Below are 24,687 nucleotides of genomic sequence, written 5' to 3' on the forward strand. Positions count from 1 at the left end.
GTCTCCTAGAGGGAGTCCTGGAGCAGAAAAAGAACATTAGGAAAAAAGGAAATCTGAATAAACTGTGGTGTTTACTTAATAATAATGTATCAATATTGGCTCATTGGGACTTCCCTGGTGGTCCAGTGGGTAAGACTCCCCGATCCCAATGCAGGGGGCCTGGGCTAGATCCCTGGTCGGGGAACTAGATCCCGCATGCTGCCGCAGCTAAGAGTCCGCACGCCTCAACTTAGAAGTCTGCATGTGGCAACTAAGACCCGGAGCAGCCAAAATAAACAAACATGAAAAAAAAAAATTGGCTCATTAATTGTGGCCAAGGTATGGTACTAATGCAAGATGCTAATAACAGGGGAAATGGTGGGGGGCATATGGGAACACTCCACTATCTCCTCAATTTTTCTGTAATTCTAACTGTTCTAAAACATAAAGTAGTTTTTAAAACGTAAAGTGTGACTGCAACTATAAAAGTTTTCAGATATGGAAGGCCTCAAAATTTGTCTCTTATGCCTTCTTTTTCTCAGGAGATGTACTCTAGCAAATAAGAGTTAAACCAAGAAAGAAGATACAGAATCCACACAAAAGGACAGATTCAATATGGGAAAGAAGCGAAGACAATTCCCAGGATGATGACAAAGGCAAGTCCTAGAAATCTGTGTATCAGACCTTGAGGGCAATCAGTTCAGACTGAAGCAAGGATACTGGGGAGGCGGGAGGAAAGGAAGTGCTATGCATGTTTAAAAACTAAGCAAGCAGATGAAGAGACAAGCCAATTAGTAAGTCTAGGAAAAATAAAAGTTGTAAGAGAAAGGAAATGCAGTCACTGAACACTGCAGCTTAGCTTTGAAAAATATTTGCATAGACATAAGAAACACTGAATTCTGATTCATTTATAAATGATAGTATATCATATTTAAAGTCTAAGACACCACTAACTAGAAATGCTATTTAATATTATTTACTAAAATACTAAGAGGAAAAAGTGCTGCCAATTAAAATATGACACTATAAAGATGCATTCCAATTTCTGAGTTGTTCAAATGTAAAAGAATAAGCTTCGGGCTTCCCTGGTGGCGCAGTGGTTAAGAGTCCGCCTGCCGATGCAGGGGACACGGGTTCGTGCCTTGGTCCGGGAAGATCCCACATGCTGCGGAGCGGCTGGGCCCGTGAGCCATGGCCGCTGAGCCTGCACATCCGGAGCCTGTGCTCCACAACGGGAGAGGCCACAGCAGTGAGAGGCCCGCGTACCGCAAAAAAAAAAAAGAATAAGCTTCTCAGAATCAATTTAATACATCAATCACATTGGAAAGAGGGGGGGAGTGTTTGTTTGGGGAGCAAATGGTATAAGAAAGCTACACTGTGACCTTGCACAGAGGGTAGTCAATATATAATGTCTGAAACTGATGGGGAAAAAAAAAGAGCAATGTAAGTTTGTTACTTAGAAACATGGAGCAAAACTTTAGAAGGAATGGCTAAAAGAGCTGAAAATAATGGCTTCTAGGGTAGAGGACTCCAAGATAGGGAGAGGTGAAGAAGATTGCTGTTTCTCATTTGATATTTGACCATTTAAACCATTGACATGTATTACCTTCAGGAAAATAAATTTTAAAAAACAAAGCAGCAAGAATCAAATCTAAAGCTATCAGGAAGAAAATATCAACAGCCGAAATACTTTCAGATTTTACTTTAAAAAAAAAACAAAACCTAAAACCTAATCCAGTTTCAATGTTATACAAATCTAACTTTTAAGTGAAATTAAATCAAAGTGAAAAATTTTATCAAGCCTGTTGTAAATCTGGTCCGTTGTACCTGCCAGACACACAGATGCTGATTTAAGATAGCTCAAAGGCTGCCCTGCCAGAGACAGAAAGGCGTGGGAGTGACACCATAGCTCTGAAAGCCCTGACTTCCTGCTTTAAGATAAGACCCAACTAACTCAATCAGAAAAGTCTACGTATATTTGCAGCTACAGCAAAGTTATGTAAAATGAAAATAAATGTGGAAAAAACCATAATAGCTTGTAAGACTACAATATCTGAAATTACTTTTAGCCAACCACGTCACTGAGTTACTTGTCACTTACATCTTGAAACATTTTATTTTCTTGTTTTAGTCTTGCTTCTTTATCATCTGAGAGTTTGTAAGCATTCTCAAATGCCTCTTCTAAATTCTGAAGTCTAGATTTCAGTCGAAGGATGGTATTGTCTTTTTCTTTATTACTTGTTCTCATTTCCTCAATTCGTTCCTGCAAAATTTTGGAGGCACTGCTGGCTGCACTGAACCGTTCTCTAAGATCACTCTACAAAACAAAGACAAGGATAATACACTGTTTTTAATAATAATTAAAAAAATAGATGTCTCAATAGCAGCTAATAATCTGTGGACATTAAATATAAAAGAAAAGTAATAAAACAAAACACATAAATGGAAATGAACAAATTTGATATTCTGTTATATCCTGGGATGGAGACTAGAAAGGATTACCCTATAGAATAATACACAGAAAACCACTGTCTGAGGCATTCTGATTCCAGGACTCACCTGTAGATGACTTTAATGAGGAAAAAATAACCATGGCTATTAGAGAAATGATTCCAAAAGCATAGCTGGAATTTGTTGCCCCACATTAATATTTAGAGGGGAAAAAAGCATTTCTTACCCTATTCTCTCACTTACAATGAAAATAAAAGAGAAAATTCAAAACATCGGAAATGTTAATATTCATTCAACAATCATTAATTGCAAATCCACTAGATGGCAGGCACTAGGGTGCTAGAAATATAAGATTAACAAGAGGACTTCCCTGGTGGAGCAGTGGTTAAGAATCACCTGCCACTGTAGGGGACACAGGTTCGAGCCCTGGTCCGGGAAGATCCCACATGCCATGGAGCAACTAAGCCCATGTGCCACAACTACTGAGCCTGCGCTCTAGAGCCACAACTACTGACCCCGTGTGCCACAACTACTGAAGCCCACGTGCCTAGAACCCGTGCTCCACCTCGATGAGAAGCCCACACACCGCAATGAAGAGTAGCCCCTGCTCGCCGCAACTAGAGAAAGCCCGTGGGCAGCGAAAGACCCAGCACAGCCAAAAATAGATAAATTAATTAATTAAATTAAAAAAAAAAAAGATCAACAAGAAAGGTCCCTGACTTCATGAAGTTTATAGTTTAGGAGGAGACAAAGATAACTTAAAAAAACATCAAAACTATCCCGGTTTCAGCATCAAAAAACAACAAAAAACAAACAAAAAACCCATCAAAGACAAACAAACAATGTCTAGAATATAACTGGCATTTTGCAGCAAAACACTGTTTGTAAAATTATGCACAGAAGAATAAAACTTGGTAATGCATGGGAAAGAAAAGTTATTTAAGAGGAAAGGTTAAGCATTCCTAGTTATACACCCAAGAAAACTGAAAATGCATCCACATAAAATCTTGAAAATATAAATGTTCGTAGCACTATCATTCATAATAGCCAAAAAGTGAAAATAACCCAAACATCCATCAGCTGATGGATGGATAAACAAAATGCGGTGCATCCATACTACGGAATATTATTCGGCCATAAAGAAGAGTGAAGTCCTGGTCCATGCTACACTATGGATGAACCTTGAAAACCTAATGCTCAGTGAAAGCAGCCAGACACACGAGGTCACATACGGTTTGATTCCGTTGACATCAAATACCCAGAATAGATAAACCCAGAGAAACAGAAAGCAGAGTAGTGGTTGCTCATGGCCGAGAAGAGCATGTAATGGGGGAGATGGCTAAGAGGTTTGGGGTTTCTTTCTGAGTGAGAGAAAAGTTCTAAAATTAATTGTGGTGGTAGTCGCACAAATTTGTGAATATACTAAAGACCACTGAATTATACACTCTAGAAGGATGAGTTTTATGATATGCAAATTATATCCCAAATAAAAAATAAAAATTTTAGAGGGTAAAAGTTTATAGTATCATATGAAGCCAGCAGCATTCAAAATATAAATGTAACAATAAGACATCCTAAAGGAGAAGACAAGCAACATACAACCAATGTTTTTATAAAACTATTCATTTGTCTCTAAAGTTCAATTAATAAAAAAGCTTAAATTTTTAACATTAAGCCACTAGAACAACAAAAAATAGAGTACTTACTTACCACTTCTCTTTCCAGCAAGTTATTCTTATTTTCAAGTGTTCTCACACGACTAGTAGCTTCATTCAGAGCACTATCTAACTGGCCACATCTAAAAACCATATATTGAAACAAAACAATCAAAGACAAGATCCTTTCTCTTAAAAGTATTATAAAAATCTAACTGATTCTCCAATATATTAGGTAAAACAAATTCTCCAATGTTAACCAAGACTAAGGATGCCATTTTAGTAAAATATATCCAATGAACCTGATATTATAGTATCCAGAAAAAATTAAAAATGATATGAAAAGATCCCTAAGAAGTATTTGTACATTCACGTTCATAGCAGCATAAATTCACAATAGCCAAAAGATGGAAGCAACCTAAGTGTCCACCAAGGATGAATGGATATAAACAAAATGCAGTGTGTGTGTGTGTGTGTGTGTGTGGTGTGGTGTGGTGTGGTGTGGTGTGGTGTGGTGTGGTGTGTGCAATGAAGTACTAGTCAATGTTAAAAAGGAAAGAAATTCTGACACATGCTACAACATGGAAGAACCTCAAGGACATTATGCTGAGTGAAATAAACCAGACACAAAAGGACAAACACTGTGATTCCATTTATACAAGGTACCCAGAAGCATCGAATTAATAGCGACAAAGTAGAACGATGGCTGCCAGGGGCTGGAGGGAGGGGGTAATAGGGAGTTATTGTTTAATGGGTATAGAACAACAGTTTTGCAAGAGAAAAAAAGTTCCAGAAATGGATACTGGTGACAGTAGCACAGCAATGTGAATGGACAATGCCAGTGAACTGTAAACTTCAAAATAGTTAAAATGGTAGATTTTGTTATTTTATCACATTAAAAAATAAAAATTAAATATGCAAGATATAGAAAACTGCATAAAATAACTTGATCTATGAAGAAAATATATCTGTATATGCATTATAATTTCTGGAGCGATGCAAAAAATTAAGTCTAGGATGTTAAAACAAAAGATGGGGTAGAAAGACTCCATATAAATCCTTCTGTACTATTTCAAATCAGCATGAATGTTATTCTTTATAAGACTTGTTATTCTTTTAAAGACTTTCTTTGTAAAGTTAATTACCATAGAACCTCAAAATAAGAAAATACATGGAAGAAAAAAAAAAAAAAGAAAATACATGGAAGAATTTGGTCACCATTTTGAATCAGTGTTCAATGATGTGTTGTGAATAAAAGCTAATATTTATTCGGCACTGACTACACACTCAGTCTTTGTTAAGCACTTTGCATTCATCCTCACAATCCTGTGTGTTAGGATTGTCATCATTCCCATTTTACAGATGAAAATACAGAGACAGAGAAGTTAAGCTCCTCCAGAGTCACACTGGGATTCTAAGCCAGGCAGTCTGGCTCCAGAGTCATGCTCCTACCCACGATGCATTAATGCCTTGCAGAAATGAAACACTGATGAAACTGTTCTTGAAACAAAGATCACTAAATAGTCAAGTGTTGCTGTGTTGTTATTTTTCTGTTGTAATTACCTCACTGATTCCGGTATGCCAGAGATCTCATCCCCCAAGTTGCAATTGTGTGACAATATAAGTGTTAATGGTCCCATCTGCAATAGCAGTGGGATTCCCCAATTTGCAATTCTGAAATTTGAAAAAAATTGCTGTGTACACTGACAACATAATATTGGTTTTTGTCTTGGGTAAATCGTTTTTCCAGTTCTAAATAACTGCAACTTCTCATTTTGTTTCTACTGTCCTCTGTAACACAGTTTTATATGGTAGGCCAAATCAAGCCCTTTAGGGGTACTGGTAGGAGAAAATAACGCGTTGCTCTTCATTTGCACGCTATCAGTACATTTACTCCACTACCTAGATTGCTGTTGTTACTGTTATAACACGACCACTTATTTAAAACCCTGACTTCCAATTTGCTCCTCCTACATTCTCTCACTGCTCCATGTGCTCTAGCAGCTTCTAGACATAAAGATGTTTTAATTAGCTCCCCTTCTTTGGCACCCCATCTTTGACCTAACAAGGTCTGCTGGTCGGCTTCTTTCAGATTTCTGTTTTCCAACAGGAAGTACCTGTGGTCATCTGTGCCTTCTTAAAAAAACAAAACGGAACAAAAATAAGAACAAACTTCCCCCAGCCTGGTATCTACTCTTTTCTTTTTGTCCTAGAAAACCTAAAACTGGCCTTTTTTCCTGGCTCTTTTCAAACTACTTCTCTGCCATTGTACCCCCATCGCCACCACCAACAGCAAAATGGAAGCTATAGAAACGATCAGGGGGCTTCCCTGGTGGCGCAGTGATTGAGAGTCCGCCTGCCGATGCAGGCGACAGGGGTTCGTGCCCCGGTCTGGGAGGATCCCACATGCTGCGGAGCGCCTGGGCCCGTGAGCCATGGCTGCTGAGCCTGCGCGTCCGGAGCCTGTGCTCCACAACGGGAGAGGCCACAACAGTGAGAGGCCCGCGTACCGCAAAAAACAAACAAACAAACAAACAAACAAAAAAGAAACGATCAGGATCAAGACAGCATGTTAACTACCACAGCAACCACACACTAGTGTAAAAGCTAGTTTTCCGGACTTCCCTGGTGGCGCAGTGGTTAAGAATCTAACTGCCAATGCAGGGGACATGGGTTGGAGCCCTGGTCCAGGCAGATCCCACATGCCGCGCAGCAACTGAGCCCGTGCGCCACAACTACTGAGCCTGTGCTTTGGAGCCCATGAGCCACAACTACTGAGCCCGTGTGCCACAACTACTGAGCCCACGTGCCTGGAGCCCTTGCTCCACAACAAGAAAAGCCACTGCAATGAGAAGGCTGCGCACCGCAACAAAGACCCAACACAGCCAAAGAGATAAATAGATAAATAAAAGCAAGTTTTCCTAGAATTCTCCAAATTAAACTGTTAACTGGATCAGATTTCAGTTCCCTCCTAATCTTTTCTCCAGGGCTTTTGTCTTTTTTTGCCCTAGAGAAGACTTTGCTGTCACCTAGACTCCATCAGTTTTCAATCTGTTTAATACCATTTGTAAAGTATGTTGCAAGTATGCTGTTATTTTTTTGGCCATGCCGCATGGCATGTGGGAACTTAGTTCCCCGACCAAGGATCGAACCCAAGCCACCTGCAGTGGAAGCGTGGAGTCTTAAATTAACCACTGGACAGCCAGGGAAGTCCCTCAAGTACGCTGTTATTAATACTAGTAAAAACATCAAATTTTGTAAATGATTCTCTCTCTCTAAAATAAGTGGAAAGCTATCCCTAGTATAAGACCGTTCTCCCCTGTGTGTCTATGGTTTTTTTGAATGAGATAACTGTTTCCACAGGTTCATGAGTGTCTGGGTTAAAGTTATGCATTTCTGGGTATGAAGAAAGGTTGAGAACTGCCCCAGGACATCAATCATAGACTTATTAGGGAATCCATAGAGCATTAATTCGCCCATAAATGACATTCCTTTACATATACAAAATCTGCTCAACTATCTCAGTATTTCGCCCACACAAAACAAATGTCCTCATCAATTATCAGTGTTTTGTAAGAGGATGGCTCAAATCTTTATTTTTTGGCTGCACCCTCGGCTTGCAGGATTTTAGTTCCCCAACCAGGGATTGAACCCGGGTCCTAAGCAGGGAGAGCAAGGAGTCCTAACCACTGGACTGCCAGGGAATTCCCTCAAATCTTTAAAAATAATTACTTAGGCAAACATGTTTCTGTGTGAAAATTTTCAAATCTAAAGCACACGTTTTCAAAGTGTTTTAACATCATAATATGTTATACTTTGGGGAAAATAATATATCCAAGTTGGAGAAACACTAACTTTACAGTTAAATTATAAGTCTTACCTGTCTACAAGAATTTGATTGGTTTTCTTCCAATCTTCAACTGCAGGAATTTCTTTTGCCTCCAGTTTCTGTTTCAAACTATTTATTTCTGACTCATAATAAGCTCGAAGATCTGCGATGTGTCGAGCATGCTTTTCCTTCAGGTTCTGCCTAACCCTGTTGGTGAGAGGAAAAACCATCATTTAGAAAGCATCTCCTCACTATCTCAATAAGAAAAACCAAGAACATAATGATTCTCATACATAAAAATACAGCCTTTTTCCTTTATACACCCACAGAAAATATAATAGATTAATACACAAGATGACAACTAATAAAGCAAAAAAATAAAAAGACATTCATTTTTAGATGGTCTACCTTATAAACATTATATTATCTTTTTAATTTTTTATACATTACTGAAGTTCAATAAAAACAATTTTCATCATTCAAGCAGACATCATAAAAAACCTATTGACATTATAAGCCATTCACTGAAATACATACTTAGACAATATCACAGGATCTTCCAGGGAAGTCAGTGAAATGCATTCTGGGACACCACTGGCTGTACCTGGAAGCTGGGACTGACTGACTGAGGCAAAAGGTACCAGGCCAGTGTTTTCTTCATCTACACTGTTGACTGAGATGTCGTTACTACCAATAGCATATACTGCAGGAAACGTGGAACTGGTCCTACTTTCATTTTGGAATGCATGATTTTTCCAAGAGTCCACTGGAGACACTTTTGTACTTGAAGGATATCTTGGGAATCCAGATAACTGAGAAGTAACATGACTTGCTTGTGAAAACGAGTCTATGTCAGAGTGACTAGCCATACTAGGTTCTAGAACGGAGTCCGGTGAGAAGGATATTCTGTCATCAAGGGCATTCAAAAAGCCATGTGGCTGAATCCCTGAAATCTGCTGGCTTGGCTTCAGGTATAACGTTGGGTCTAGAGTCAGTACCTAGAAATAAGACAGACAACAGTAAGCTCTCGCCCTCTGTACTCAGTTTTCGTTTTCAAGTGAGTAGGCTTTAGATCTCCTAGGGAAAAGGAAGCTCAAGATGAGAGTTAAGAGTCATGAGTCATCTTTCATTGCCACTCAGCAGAGTGCTGTCAACTTTACCTCCGGTGGATGATTTGGGTTGGAAGCAGAAGGGAGATTCCTCTCAGGTAACTGCTTGTTTTCCCTCTGTTTTTTATAATAAATATCCTTCAGTGATGGTAGCTTCATCTCATTACTAGTATTAGACTTAAAGATATGAAACAAAATTATTTAAACATTATCAACGAATCAATGATGAAAAAAGTTTACTTTCCTGATATCAAGATCAGCACCATAAAAAGATTTTTGAAAACTTTAAAATAAACTGAGATGCCAGACTGCCAGATTTGTAATAAGAGTTTGGAAGTCATTACCTATTATGAGGCTCCCTCAGAATGAAAAAATTTTCATACCCTCTAACAATAAATATTAAGGGGATAATTTAAACCTAAGATATTTAGCAGCCTAAGAACACTTCCAAAGAATAAAATCCTTGGTAATCTCCTTACTCAAAATAAGAACAAAGTTTCGAGGTAAGAAAAGACTTCATAATGAATGAAGGAAGCAGGGCAAGAAAACTTCTGGCCAGATTAATTTCCTGTGACTCAAAGGGACAGGTGTCAAAAGGTGGAGTTCCCCAGCTCTGTAGTTATATTCGTGTTTAAGAGTTGGCAGACAACAAGAAGTGTTAAGAAAGAAGTTACCCAATCAAAATAAGACCCTTTTTTAATTAGTAAGATAAGAAGATATGGGGACTTCCCTGGTGGCACAGTGGATAGGACTCCTCACTCCCAATGCAAGGGGCCCAGGTTTGATCCCTGGTCGAGGAACTAGATCCCACATGCATGCCGCAACTAAGAGTTTGCATACCACAACTAAGGAGCCCACATGCTGTAACTAAGACCCCACACAACCAAATACATAAATAAATATTTTTTTTTAAAAAAAAGAAGATACAATCCTAACTTCTACAGCTGAAATCAGGGCTTTGCTACACTGGAAGTGTTACAAACCTAAACTCCAAATATTAAAACACTGGGCTTAAATTATTTCAATGTGGGACTTATTGTAGGGCGTGACAGGGGTACCATTTAACCCTGGGCCTCAAATTTAAACTAACGTGGACATTCTCTCAAATGAGATTACAGATTGAGTGAGAGATACATTGAAAGCACTGAAAGAACACATTCGTCCTATAGCTTTAAACTTTTAAACTGTCCCATTTCCAGACCCTACATAGACAGACTGCAGAGCACCATGAACTAATGTTTTTTTTAATAAACTCTATAACTAGCTTGTGAAAAAGACAATTAATTATACTTTTTGTGTGTGCATTAAAGGCATTAATTTGTTAAATGTAAACCCTTAAAATTTACCACAATTTCTATAATCCTGCTTTGAATTTTTACTTTTTATACACCAACAACCTGGAAGCCTTTTCAGTCACTGAAATCTATGCCAAGCAGCAGCTCTTGGACTATGGCTACAGCCTGAGGAATCCTGCCCTGGGTGAACAGTTGCAACTATGCTATTTACAGCTCACTGTAATACGAGGTAATATTTTTCACCACCTTTTTTTTTTGGTGTGCCGAGTGGCCTGTGGGATGTTAGTTCCCTGACCAGGGACTGAACCCAGGCCCTCGGTAGTGAGAGCGCAGAGTCCCAACCACTGGACTGCTAGGGAGTTTCCTTTTCACCGCTTTTATGATTTCCCTTCTTGTCATATTTTAACATCTCTGAAGTGAGGATGTCTCTTGTAATTAACAGCATCTTACAAATGCCTTTGGTCAAGTAGCAGCTGTGACATAATTGTCACTGCCTGCTCATAAGCAAATAGAAAAGCTTTCAAAATTGGCCAAATAGTTGTCAGCAGCTTGGAAGAAAATCCTAGAGACTACGCTGGAACCCCTGAGAAGCAATATTTAAGGGACAGTGAATCAGACATGTTTAGCAACATTCCCCATCTGAGAGTCAAAAGCAGGCCAGTCCTACATAACTACTAAGCCAGGTAAAAACTCAGCACCAAGGCCTTTCATCCTTTTTTAAAGAAATGCCAAGTCACCAATGCTCTTGGTGGCCCAAGGGAAATGGCATGTGGAAAACACAGAAACCAACACTGACTTAAAAAGAGAGGAGTGTGGAGTGTAAGCTCCTGTAGGTAAAGAAGTTTCAACTAATTTACTTCACTTATATTATCCATAAGTATGTACGAGAATTATAGGATAAAAATATATGTTTAAGTCTACAAAATATAAATTCTAAGGGATAAGCTTTGTATCCGTCGGATTGATGAATTTTTTTTCTTGGTAGAATGTGAAACAGGAAGTCTTAAAATTTATGGCAACTTTATATTTTGAGTCAACAAAATATAGTGTTAATTTACTGATGTTGAAGACCAAGAAACACAAACAGTGAGCCCTGTAGTTGCAAAGCCCACCGAGTCTCCCAGACCCCTCAATCTCACTTCCCCCCCTTCCTTCTTAGTGTTTATCTGTCTCTTTTTTCCTCCTTTCCTGAAGGACAGAATGCTGGTTCCCACCCTCTCTGGGACTCTGATGTCCAAAAATACACTGGTCCCATGTTGTCCTGTCCATCTATGCCTGTCACTCGTGTTTACAGCTCTCCTGGTTACTTTAATTGTATCTCTCCTTTCCTCCAACCTGTTCTCTCATCTCCTGATCTAAACACAGAAGTGAGATATATACATCGATGTACACATACTGGATATTTTTATTTCTTTGCTCTGAAGTCAACAAAATATTTACATTTCTTGCTCAAAGAAAATCAAAACAGCAAATTAAATTGCTCATAATTATGATACAAACGGATCAGCGGGAGGGTGTTAACAGAACAGAAAATCAAAACCACGCCTGGGAACGGGGGAAGAAGTTTATTTGTGTACCTACTATATATAAAATAGTGGGCACAAAACCATGTCATTTAATTTCATAAAACACTAACCAGGCATTTTTAATTCCATTTTTAAGTAACGTTCCTAAGATCACACAGGCAGTGAACGACAGAGACCAAACCTGAAAGCAGGCAGATATGATTTAAAGCCCACGCTTTTTTCTGTATATCAGCAATTGAAAAATACAAACTTTGTAAATGAACCAGTATATACAATTGTACAACAAATACACACGTGCATCGTGGGTTATTAAATTACCTGGCTTGGTGATATATCCGTGGAGGAGGCTGGTGTCTCAGGCAGAGAGTGATACGTGTCCTTCTCCTCCAGTTTCCAGTAAGTCAGTCCTAATGTGAACAAATACACAGAATAGATAAGGGTGAGGAAAAAGAACAAAAATGCTTTTAGAGTAACTTATTTCTACCTAAAGAAAATTAAACATGGGAAGTATGTGTTCTAGAATAACTTATTTTTACCTAAAGAAAATTAAATACGGGAAGTTTTTGGCTATCTGGATACAGGAAATTGAATTTGGAAGGGAAAAAATTCACATAAATGCCTTGCCATGTAAGAGTCCTAACTTAATGATCCAAATATTTTAAACTGAACTATCATATTATTAAAAGTCAAGATAAACACGTGCAATTTAAAATATTTTTTTAAAGACAATTCCTTTACGCACAGTACAGACATACCCAGAAGCAATCTAAAGAATTCAATAAGTCAAATCCTTACTGAGCGTTTACTGTACCAGCTGGGGAGGAGGAGGCGTGAAGAGGGAGCTGTGAGCCGTAAGTCAATCATACAGTACACACAGTATGTCAGAAGGTGGTGAGCACTCTAGTAAAAGTTACAAATCAGTGTAAGGGGATATGCAGTGCGTGTGGAAGGGGGGGCAGGCGCTCTTTCTGAATAGGGTGGTCAGGGTTGGCCGTGTTAACCATATATGAGGGAGCTCCCCCGTAAGGGGCGGGGGAGAACATTCCACATACAGGAAGCAGCCAAAGCAAAAGCCCTAAAATGAGAACTTATCTGGCATATTTGAGCAAACAGCCTCTCTACTGAAGCAGAGAAAGGGAGAGAGCCCCAGACAGTGAGGTCAAAGAGCAGAGCTAGATGTCTCCGGGCCTGCAGGCTCTGTAAGGACAGACTCCCTCCTGACTGTTATTCTGAGGGAAGTGGAACCACCGCAGGGCTTAAGCAGAGGAGTCACAAGATCTGACCTGTCTTTAAGAAGGATCACATTGGCTACTGTGTTGAGAACAGATGGAAGCTGCAAGGGTGAAAGCAGGGAGGCTGGTTAGGAAGCTCGCGGGAACCCAGGGGACAGGTGATGGGGCTCTGTTAGGGTGAGAGCAGGAAGGTGGTGACAGGTGATCGGATCATGGTAATTTTCACAAGGCAAAGCTAATTCATCCTGAATTGGATGTGGGATTGTGGGAAAAAGGAGTCAGTATGTAAAGCCATTAAAGCTAAAATAAGCTCACCGTGGAGAGTAAAGAATGGCTTACAGACAGTTTGAATTTCTTAATTCATTTTGGAGTATCTGAAAAATGCTGAGATGATTTTTGCAGCTGTTTGAAATAACTGCAAAAGTACTGCTTTCTATCTTTACAGAACTTGTAACACAAAGTAAGGCAAGTAAGGATGTTACAGCTACCAGAGGCACAAGACAACACATAATACTTTTACAGAAACCACTCTAATATACATGATTATCACCCTATGAGAAATGCACACGTTATTATTTTGAAAAAAAACTCTTTAGAAATATAAGTATCATACCTGTTCCTGAATCAGACATCCAACAATTTGGACTCTCATCTGGTTTGTTGAGGTAAAAAGCTCGAGAATGTGTAGCAGCAGTGAAATCAGACTACAATTCAAGAAAGAAAACCATTAGTTGCCAGCTAAAAATCCTTAGGCACAGACTGCTGACACAAGGAGTAAGAGCCAGGTGTCAAACCCAGGCGCAGAGAAACTTTCAGAGGTTCACAAAGAAAGCAAGCCTGGTTTTCCCCATGGTTACAAGAACCGCAAAATGATAGGAATCAACAATGAAGGATTTTCTATTCCTGTGTAATTTACAAAAGTTTATTTTGATTCTCTGTGGAGATGAAAGAGGAAACCGGAAGCAGACAATATGAGTGCAGAATGAAAATGCATTTATGGACTTCCCTGGCGGCGCAGTGGTTAAGAATCCGCCTGCCAATGCTGGGGACACGGGTTCGAACCCTGGTACGGGAAGATTCCACATGCCGCGGAGTAACTAAGCCCGTTCGCCAAAACTACTAAGCCCGTGCTCTAGAGTTCGCGAGCCACAACTACTGAGCCTGCATGCCACAACTACTGAAGCCTGTGCACCTAGGGCCCATGCTCCACAACAAGACAAGCCACTGCAATGAGAAGCCCGTTCACAGCAATGAAGAGTAACCCCCGCTCACCACAACTAGAGAAAGCCCGCGCACAGCAACAAAGATCCAACACAACCAAAGATAAATTAATTAATTTTTTTAAAAAGAGAAAATGTATTTATAATTTGCCATCGACTTCCAAAAGAAACTTCAAGTGCCTAGAATTAAAGTCGTTTAGTATAAAAATTAGTGTAAAAGCCAAAACAATTCATTTTTATCATTAAGACAATAAATCAACTCTGAAAACTGCATATCAATAATTACTATGAACTTTAAATAGTAGACTACATCTTATATGCAAATAATTGGTTACCAGAAAAGGCTAAAAATGCTTACTTATCCTCAATTCTAATAAAAATTCTAAGCTAAACTCTCTTCACAATATCTCTGGCATTGTCACAAGAAATCTGTGTTTCCCCAGAGAGATATGTGATTTTCATCAGAATTTTTCTTATGAGTTTCACCACCATCAAACTTTTAATTCCTGTTAAAAAGTATTTAGCTCTATTTGCTTACAACCACCTGTGAACCCACTGCAAAAGCAAAAGCACACTAAGCTGATGACATTCTATATACCAAGGAGGGGTTATCCCCTCAGCCTTCTAAGGCACCACTTTAGCCTCCTTTTCATCAAATGTCTCTCCTAAAACGCCTACCTGTTCAAATTTCTGTTGCGTCTCTGTACTTAACAGACCAGGAGAAGCTGACTGCAGAAGAATAAGTGAAAAATCCCAATTAAAATATTTTTACTTTTTCCTGGTTCTTTGGTGTAAACCTTAACGTGCTCAGTCGACACACGCCCCCTTGGCTGGAGGGGGCTCACCTCACACGGCTGCCTGCTGCACTCTTCCGGGCCACAAGGCATCGGCTGAAGAAAACAGGCCTGGCTTTTGAAGAGCAACGAAAGTATGGTGCAAGGAAAGCCCTTCCCAAGAAGCTGGCCTCAGCCTAGCACAGGATCTTCATCAGTAACAGTCTAGCAGCATCTGAAAAACCATCATGGAGCCCACACCTGGGGAAATGGTAACAGCCAGTCTGTCCCAGACAAAGGACCAAGGAAACAAAGACCGACTTGAGCTTTGGAAAATCCTTGTGCTAAACAATATCCAATTTCAAGACATGCTTCAAGATAGCTAGGACCCCAAATAAACTACCTTGTATAAAAAGAAAATTGGATCCCAAGAGAATTCTGATCATAAAGATTCCCTGGATTTAGACTGAAAATGGAAAAAGAAACAATGGGAGAAGAGAAAGGATGAACTAAAGAAGAAAGTTCCAACTTTTGTGAATCCACAGAATTTGATTCAGAATTATGCAGGTAAGAAGTGCATTTCAGGTGTGGTGTCTGATTCAATAACCACCACTACCTGAAAGCCATTTAAAACTTGGACACACCAAAGAAACTTGATTTCCCCTAATGATTTAATAGCAAAAATATCTAATTCACCTTTAAAAAATAGGAAAAATAAAACTTGTCCAGAGATGATCAAAGAAAAGGAAAAATCCAAACGGAATCATGCCCTCATCACAGCTTTACCCCCTGCGCAACTGACATCCCCAGAGGCAGAACAGGCTACTAGGTAGACCTATCCCCCGCAAGGGCATATTTCTCAGGCAGTGTCTCTGATCCTTCAGCTGCTTGTCGATTCTCCACTGAATCAAGGGAGAAAATTAGGCTAGATCATTGGTTCCAGGCTTTACAGCACATAAGAATCACCTGAGGAGCTTTTAAACCACCTGATCATAGGTCACAACTGCACCAATGAGGACAGACCACCTGGGGCTGGCGGCCAGTCATAAGTAGAGTTTTAAGGCTCCTCAGGTGACTCCAATGTGCAGCAAATTCTGGAAACCACAGGGCTACATAGAACAAATACTGATCCACAGTCACAAAAGACAGTGAATCCACCAAGTTACACACCACAAATCCAAAGTTCATCAGAAGTGAAAAAGTCTCCACAAACTGAGTTTCAGTTAAGATAAAAACAGAAAAAATGAAGCTACTATATATGAAAACATTCTCCATTTCTGCCAACCTATTCCAATGAAAAAAAACAACCTTCACCCCAGTCTCCAAATGCTTTTATGTCACCACACCAAATAAGGATATACCATGCTTGACGGCACACAGGTTCAAAAGAACAGAGCTACCAATACAGCACCAGCCCCCGAGGCTTGACGGTTCATGTAGCTTCCTCACCTTCATTTCCCTCCTCAACACAAATGTGAGCAAGTTAAAAAAATGATGATATCAAGAAGCCTAAGTATCATGGGCTGAAGAAAGAAAAATGACTGAAAGAGAAATATTGCCTTATGAAGGCTGGGGGACTGCCTTCTTACGACTTCTATTCTTTTTTTTTAAATTAATTTATTTTTGGCTGCATTGGGTCTTTGTTGCTGTGTGCAGGCTTTCTCTAGCTGCGGCGAGCAGAGGCTGCTCTTCATTGCAGTGCATGTGCTTCTCAATGCGGGGGCTTCTCTTGTTGCGGAGCACAGGCTCTAGGAGCACAGGCTTTAGTAGTTGTGGCGCACTGGCTCTAGGAGCACAGGCTTTAGTAGTTATGGCGCACAGGCTTAGTTGCTCCGCGGCATGTGGGATCTTCCTGGACCAGGGCTCGAACCCGTGTCCCCAGCACTGGCAGGCGGATTCTTAACCACTGCGCCACCAGGAATGTCCCCACAACTTCTATTCTTTAATAGATCTTTTTCAAAGGAAGATGGAAAGACTATGTTTAGGATGATCAAGACATGGCCAGTTTCTAAAGGAATCAAGATTGTAGAGAGACTTGACTTTGCGATTTCAATGTATTATACTGAACAATGTTATTCTATGACAATTTAGGCCAAAAGGTCTTTAAAGATGTTTAAAACTTACTCAGTAGCTACAGCTCGTTAACAAAAGCAGCTGCTATATGAGCAAAAGGAATTAAATGAATGTTTAGAATTTAAACATTCAATCTCTTACAACTTGGATTATAAATTCAGAGTTGTCCAAGCTTCAACTGTTTTTATAATGGCATCTTAAAGCGTTCACACATAGAGTACTACTTATTACAACTTAACAGCAGAACAAATTATTTGAGGGTTTTTTAAAAAACAATGTATTACTCGTAAACATTTGCAGTACAAAGAGAATTAGGACCTTTACAAAATGTTTCCTTTTTTTTTAGTAGTACTTTATCCCTCACTGGTTTTGATTTCCAGTCTACTAAAGAACCACTAATTGGAGCATCGTTTCCCATCCTTTGAGACACCAAAAAAGGTATGTCAATGGAACAAATTAACAATACAAAACAAAGGGCAAAAAACTTATGCTAATGAACATGTGGTAAACTCAACATAATTATCCTAATTGTCCATAGATGAAGCATGCCAGAGTCAAGTGACTTGTCACCTACTTTCTCAATTGGTGATTTCCTGGTTTGCTCATTTCCTTGCATAGGTTTTGAACACCCCTCTTCTTTATGTGCTCTCTTTGGTTGGTTCTGCTTCAGCTTTTGAGCCCATGATGTTATAGATTTACTATTTAAAAAGAAAAAAACAAAACACCTCTCTTTAAATGCTGTCCTTCACAGATAAAACTAAACACTAGTAGATACTATGTCAGTGGAAAATGCTTTGAGTTGTTTTTCTGATAGCAGAGAGTGGATGGATTTTTATTGATTCACATAAATTTCTTTTTACAATATCTTACTATTAAAGGCAAAATGAAGAAAAAGACTGACTAGCAGTGATTAACAATACTTATAGTCTGTCGCCATGGAACAGAACAAAAACCACCATAGTGGCCCCTTCAAGTACTCAGTATATCTCCACAGTGAAAGCATACTTATTTAGATGGACTTATAATTATACTTATGGGTACCCAAGATTGTGTTGCCACAGCAAAATACCTTACACTGGATGACATATGTCAGAGACATAAAACGGAACATAATTTTAAGTGATTATTTGCTTTACAAACATTCAGCCAAAGTTTCTCTTACCAAAAGTTTCTTTTACCTGGGTCAATCAAAATGTCATTTAACTTACAAAAATCTCTTCTTATAAACATAAAACTGAGTATGCTTATATATAATTTTTTGTTTTAAATTATATGAACATGTGTGACAAAATTCCACTGTTGATGCAGTCCTATACTCTAATTTTCAGCAAGTCGATAGTGACTAGAAAATATAAAAGGTACTTTTCTGGCAAGGCCTCTCACCTTAAGAGTTTTAGTAGACTTATAACATTGTAAATGGGAAGACAGATGTCGTTAGCATGTAGTGTGCTTTGTTAATTTCAGTTTTTTCCACAGGCAATAAATAAAACAATTTGATAAAACTGATAGACATTCAAACATATCTCATTCCAACTAAAAGCAGCTGTATTTACTAAACATGTTTAGCTTATTATAAACGTAATAAACAAGTCAAACTCCCTTCAAGTGATGGAGAAATTCTACTTACTTATCTGTTTTTCCACTGTATACTTCCGAAATCTTATTTTCACCAAGAAAACTGTGTTCAAATTCACCAGGAAAAATGGGAGTATCTTCCTTTAAAGATGCACAAAATTCTTCATTTGTATGTATATAAAAACTCTGGTTTTTCACACCATCTACAAGTGACTCCTTTTGCACCACCGGCGCTCCAAACTGTCCTTTAGAAACCTCTGCGTGCTCCATGAACTCTTGAGCGTCCTTAGGTTTGTAGGTATTTAGTTCTGAGACACAAAAGGTACCATACCCACTGCTCACTGAGCTACTATCCACATTGCAGTCTGGTTGTGACATAGATGTTTCTCGCTGCATTTCAGGTTCTTTAGACTTGGGATAACTGATAACAGATTCATTTCTCTCACTGTTTTCAGAAAAAAAACCCATTTGACTTTCTGAAGATATTTGTCTGCTTAAAGAACTTCTATCACAGGAAGCCCAGGAAGCATTATTGGTCTGTAACTTGACTAAATTTTTTATCTCCTTCTGTATACGCTGAAAATAAAAAGTTACAGGTTTGGCTAAGGATGTACATTAACATCACATTTTTATAAATGTCTTAAAATATTGTGTTTAAAAATGAGATATTACCCTAAAGATGACACATGTGCATTATATTTAGTTTATAAACAAAACTGATATAAAGAACTAACTAATTGGGATCTTTGAGATGGCCCACACTCTGGCATTTCTCACAGGGCCACTCTCACCTTTTGAGACAGACCGAGTCCTATATATGGAATGTGTACCTCTAAATAAATAAATCTACTTCTTACCTATCACTTTGTCTCTCACTGCATTCTTCCTGGGATGAGACACAAAGAACCTGAGCTTCAGTAAGTGCTGACACCAGGAACTCGGGCCCCCACCCAGGTGGAGGATGGAATGATGATGCTGACCCTCCGGACTTCAATCAACTACAGCTTTGGACTCTGTGGACCTTTGTCCCAATTCTATGCTGAGTTCTCCTCTGCTTAAGCCCCCTCACGATTATGCGTGTACCCTTAGTTTAAAACTTCCCCAGTTTTGCAGTTTGGGGAGACACTGCTTTGGGAAAAGATCCCCGGTGTTCTCCTTATTTGCTGCAAGTAAAGAATCCTTCCTTCTCCCAAAAAAAAAGGGGGAAAAAAAATTAACTAATTGGTTCTTCTGCAAACCTTACAATATAAAACAAGAATCAATATAAAGAACTTACTTGAATTTGGTTGTGGAACTGTTCCTGCTGGGCAACTATCTGCTCTTGGCATTGTTTTTCCACCAAATTGAATAGTTGTAACCACCTGGTCTAGTAAATTATAAAATATTTTAGTTAGACATAAATTTTTAACCTAATATTTCACAGAAATATTCCTCCAGTAGGAAAGAGCCTTTTTTTAAAATGTATTTTTAATGTAAAAGTCATAAGCTAAATTAATTATAAAACTATATTTAATGCAAAAGTACACGGACATAGGATTGGGCACCCCTTTCTTACGTTACCTGTGGTCTGAGTAAATTTGAGGGTCTGAGTAAATCTTCTTTTTCAAATGGCATCTTAATTTGATGTCATCTGCTACCATTTCTGATTAATCAAGAACTGCTGCTAGTTGTACTTTACATTTGTCTTAAGTCCCTATTCCTTTCCTCATAACACCTAATGGTTTTCTTAAACACTAACCTGGACCCAGAAAAAGAATCCCACATCTTAAAACAACAAATAGTTTAGTATTAGGAGAATCTGATCCCTAATTTAGTTGTTCTTCAAGTTAAAAAACCTCTTTTAGAGTCAGATATTAAAGTGCTTTAAAGCACTGCAGCTGAAAAAGAACGAAAAAATGACTCTGAAAACCTATGGAAGTGACCTATAATTCCCTTCACGGCCACTTTTAGGTCCTGATCCATCCTGACCCCCAAGAGTAGTTAAGTGCTCTTATAACTAGACTAGGCCAAAACACGGGAGGAGAGGGGGCACAGACTTCTCCAGAGGCTGAATTCAATCTAAAGGCTGGTCTACTTTCAGTAACAGACCGTATGTAATAACATACAATGTCAACAAGTAGCTACCACAACTGGCTTCCCTGTTTAAAACCTTTCGGTGCCTTTCCACTCTGGTCATTCCCTACAGGGCCCTGCGTGATCTGGCTCATCTACGCCTCCCAGCTTCATCTCAAGTCTCTCTGTCCCTTCCTCGACACACACCAGCCTCGCTGGCCCCCTTCTGTTCCCTGGACACGCCAAAACTGTCTTCCGCCTCAAAAGTCTCGCACTTGCTGTACCCTCTACCTGGAAAGCCCTCTCCGCAGTTCTCAACATGGCTGGCTTCTTCCCCCCCTGCGATTTCAGCTCAATTATCATCTTCTCTCGAAGAGTTTCCCAAACCACCCTCACAGTCACTCTCTCTTTCTTGGCACCCTGTTTAGTTCCTTCGGAGCGTTTACCACAGTCGGAAAGTCTCTCACTTGTTCTCCTGGTGAACCTGTCTGTCTCCCACCCCTGCGCCCACCCCACCTCCAGCACCTAGGACACAAGGCCAAGAGTGGACACTCAGATATACAGTCTAAACGAGTGTATAACAATGGATACTGCTAGCTGCGCTTTTCTTGGTATTATAGACTACACAATCCAGAGACCCTTCAGGTTCATGGTGAAAGCCACTTATATAACAGAATTAAGTTGAAACCTGTATAACGGTATTAAGGTAAAGTGGAGAAAACCTCAAGACTGGAAAAGGAAGCCTTAAAATGAAATACGATGGTACTGATAGGAAGCGTGAAATCTAAATCAATTGACTTCAGGACAAGGTGGACTAGATCAAATCAAGTCCCTTACCTTCTCAACTTATAAAGTATCTTATATTAATCAAAACATAAAAGAAATCATCAGGCAACAGTTTTCTTATTCAGTTATACCTCTATACCTTTAGGAGTTATTTTTATCCTAATAAAGTTATTATTCACATAAAACTAAATTATGATAGAATAACAATTTACTTAACAAAAAATGGCTTCATAGTATGTGAGACACTTGAGATTAATCACATCCTTATCATCATTTTCTTATTTAGGATACAAATGAATAGAGTTCATTCAGGCCATAAATTAGTGGAGACTTTGTTTTTCCAAGTCAGACTTTATTGTTAATGTTTTAATTTTAAGTAAGCTAATTTAAGAATATTATTAATACTGTGAATAACATTATACACTTAATTATTAAGAAGGGCTATTATGCATTTCCAACTAAACCTATGTATACCACCCACATCTTACATACTGCTGGAGGGCATGGGTGCCAAGTTTTCCCCTGAGTGCAGGTGCCTGGCGCTATTAGCCTGAACGGGGGCTGCTGCCGTCCGCTGCTCTAGCCTGGCCTGGGAAACATCCTATGGGCTTTTCCCAGGCCAGACTCCCACCTCTCCACCAACAACCTGGGTGGTCCTGAACAAGTAAATTTAACTTCTTTATGCCTCAGTTTCCTAATTTATAAAAGGGGAACAGCAACACCTCATAGGTGGCTGAGAGGACTAAATTTTAAATTTAAATGTGATGCACGTAAAGCAGTGATCTCAATGGGGGAAGTATATTTTGAAAATCTGTGAGGTCATGGTTGTCACGAGGATAGCGGGAGCACCACGAGCATTTAGTGGGCAGGATCCAGGGATACAAATCACAGGATAGTCCCTGACAATAAAGAACTGTCCTGTGTCCATTTTATATTATAAGAATGATACATATTTTGCATAGTTTTCAAATCACCAAATTGTCCAGGAATGCAACTACCAAGATGTTTCAGAACTTGCTCAGAAATGAGTCACCATTTCAAAAAATCATGTCACCAGTTGCAGTGCTGGATCATCAGTGCAAGGCAGATGTATCAGTCTGTGTTGATAGCTGCTGCGTTCAAGGTGAGTCTACATAGAAGTAAACACCAGACTGCTGCTACATTATGTTTTCTAATGTGGATATGTCTGAGTATTTATACATTTACATATTATCTTATTATAAGTAACTATTATTCCTCTTTTATAGCACAGGACATTACATTGATTTTTTTTTAAAAGCAGATACAGGCAGGTTATATTACCTGTGAATTTCATTTCAGGACAATATAAGTTGATGTTATTGATGTTGATGTTATTGAAAACACACAAAACAAATTCAGGAAATTTTACTGAAATGGCCAAAAAAGTATTTCATATTCTGTCAAAGTAAGAAATAGCTTAAGAAGCTCTTCAGTGAATAATCAATTATATGCCTACATTATAAAAATTAAGCAGTCAACTAATACTCAACAGAATAAAAATAATCTGTTAGATCACAGGAGAACAAAGGGCAGAAAGAAAGAAACTGGTTCAGATGTTAAAAGGTGTAAGTACCTGGTTGGTATTCTGGCTTGTAATCATCTGTGTCTTAAATTCACAAATATATTCTGATTCTGATTTAAGTTGTTGATTTCAAAGACTAAAAGTAACAATTTCTACTTAAAAATGAATTTGTCAGAAGTCAAGGCACATTGAGGCAATGCCTCATTTTTTTTTTAAAGCATATCAATTCAGGTATTATAAGCTAATGAGTAAGTATACTAGGGGAAGCATTTCATAAAACATTCCATTATTATTTACATCATTTTACAATGGCATTTTATAGGTCGTTTGCACTAGCACATACTGGTTGTTATATGGAAAAAAAAGGTATCAAAACTTAAAACTCAGTTTTCTTTTAAGTTTGCCATAATAGTCATTTTTATAACTCCAATGATTATGTATAATGAATATAAGTAATTACACTTAGGGGTGGCTGCTGCTGAATTCTTAAACCAGATAATATTTCATTCCATTTATTCTACATAGTTTTAAAACTATGATTAACATTTACAACAAAATCTACTGCTCTCTAAAGAATTTAATAATAATGTTTTACACATTTCTACAAAGTGTTATCAATTCTAGCCTTGGAAAAGTCTATCTTGGGCATTATTCCATGAAACAAAACTTATTTATAAGTATTCTTTTAACTGTTAAATTTTTATGTCACAATTTAACCTATGGACAAAAGAAAGAACCACTTGACCTGAACAACCAATATAAGTCAGTGTAGCACAGCTAAATGCGAAAAGGTATTAAACGGAAGCCTTACTTTATAATCAGAAATATTTCAAAGTGGGTTTAGGCTTTACAAAATGATGACAATTCTGTATAAGTTACTTAAAAGATCAGAATTAGTAACAATATCAATAATTTTGGAATTCTCATTTTTATGAACAAAGACAATATTTTAGTTCACATTTAAAGTATAAATTAGAATGTCTAATCACTAATATATTGTTAAAACATACCTCTGATCATTTTTCACATTTGTTCTATATTGTTCCCTAATTAATATCCTTGACCACTTTATTCTAGCAATAACTTAAGTATCATGCTCTTTAGGATATACATTTCTAATAATTTAGAGTTTAGCAGAGGCATATCTATAAATAGAATTATTTTGTTAATTCCAGAAATGAAACAAAACTAGATACCTCACAGTTTTTCCAAAGTTCCGAATCAGTCTTTCCACTGTTGTGTAGCTCTTGCATTAAAGAGGTTAGGACTTCAACTGTACCTTGAATTACAGATGGTCTGGTCTTCCCTGAGAAAGAGGATACCCCATTTGTACTAAGGTGGGGACTACTTCTGTTGAAACATAAATAATTCAAATGGTTTTCTTCATTCTACCAAAGTGTTGAATAATTCAGCAGCTCAAGATTTAGCAGAGCAGTACAAAACTACTGATATTTAATCCTTCTTAATGGCACCTCATTTGCTGAAAATCTGATCACAAGTTTGTCCACGAAGGGAAAACAGCAGTGAAAAGACAGGCAGCACTTAATTGTATTTTTAAGAACACAACAGAAAAACCTTCTTCAGAAGTG

The 24,687-nt window shown here is 38.4% G+C and overlaps 1 protein-coding gene across 13 annotated transcripts in view; it reads right to left on the reverse strand.

Moving 5' to 3' along the window:
* MPHOSPH9 (M-phase phosphoprotein 9) overlaps window positions 1-24,687 on the reverse strand; it is a 54,565-nt gene that overhangs the window by 25,654 nt on the left and 4,224 nt on the right. For 9 of the 13 annotated variants that reach the window (XR_010933377.1, XR_010933378.1, XM_067701068.1 and 6 more), the window contains 11 exons: window positions 24,295-24,448; window positions 19,994-20,083; window positions 18,770-19,293; window positions 17,717-17,840; window positions 13,690-13,780; window positions 12,163-12,251; window positions 9,075-9,200; window positions 8,452-8,912; window positions 7,966-8,121; window positions 4,141-4,228; window positions 2,081-2,296 (listed from right to left, as the gene is read on the reverse strand). Coding sequence is in view for 11 of the 13 variants with exons in the window: in XM_067701068.1 (XP_067557169.1) it covers window positions 2,081-2,296; window positions 4,141-4,228; window positions 7,966-8,121; window positions 8,452-8,912; window positions 9,075-9,200; window positions 12,163-12,251; window positions 13,690-13,780; window positions 17,717-17,840; window positions 18,770-19,293; window positions 19,994-20,083; window positions 24,295-24,448 (2,119 nt within the window). In the remaining 2 variants the exon portion in view is untranslated. Of the gene's footprint in view, window positions 1-2,080; window positions 2,297-4,136; window positions 4,229-7,965; window positions 8,122-8,451; window positions 8,913-9,074; window positions 9,201-12,162; window positions 12,252-13,689; window positions 13,781-17,716; window positions 17,841-18,769; window positions 19,294-19,993; window positions 20,084-24,294; window positions 24,449-24,687 lie in introns of those variants that run through there. The other 4 variants (XM_067701071.1, XM_067701073.1, XM_067701070.1 and 1 more) reach the window with 4 other exon arrangements.

Source organism: Pseudorca crassidens, chromosome 12 (genome assembly GCF_039906515.1).
Source record: "Pseudorca crassidens isolate mPseCra1 chromosome 12, mPseCra1.hap1, whole genome shotgun sequence".
Lineage (NCBI taxonomy): Eukaryota > Metazoa > Chordata > Mammalia > Artiodactyla > Delphinidae > Pseudorca > Pseudorca crassidens.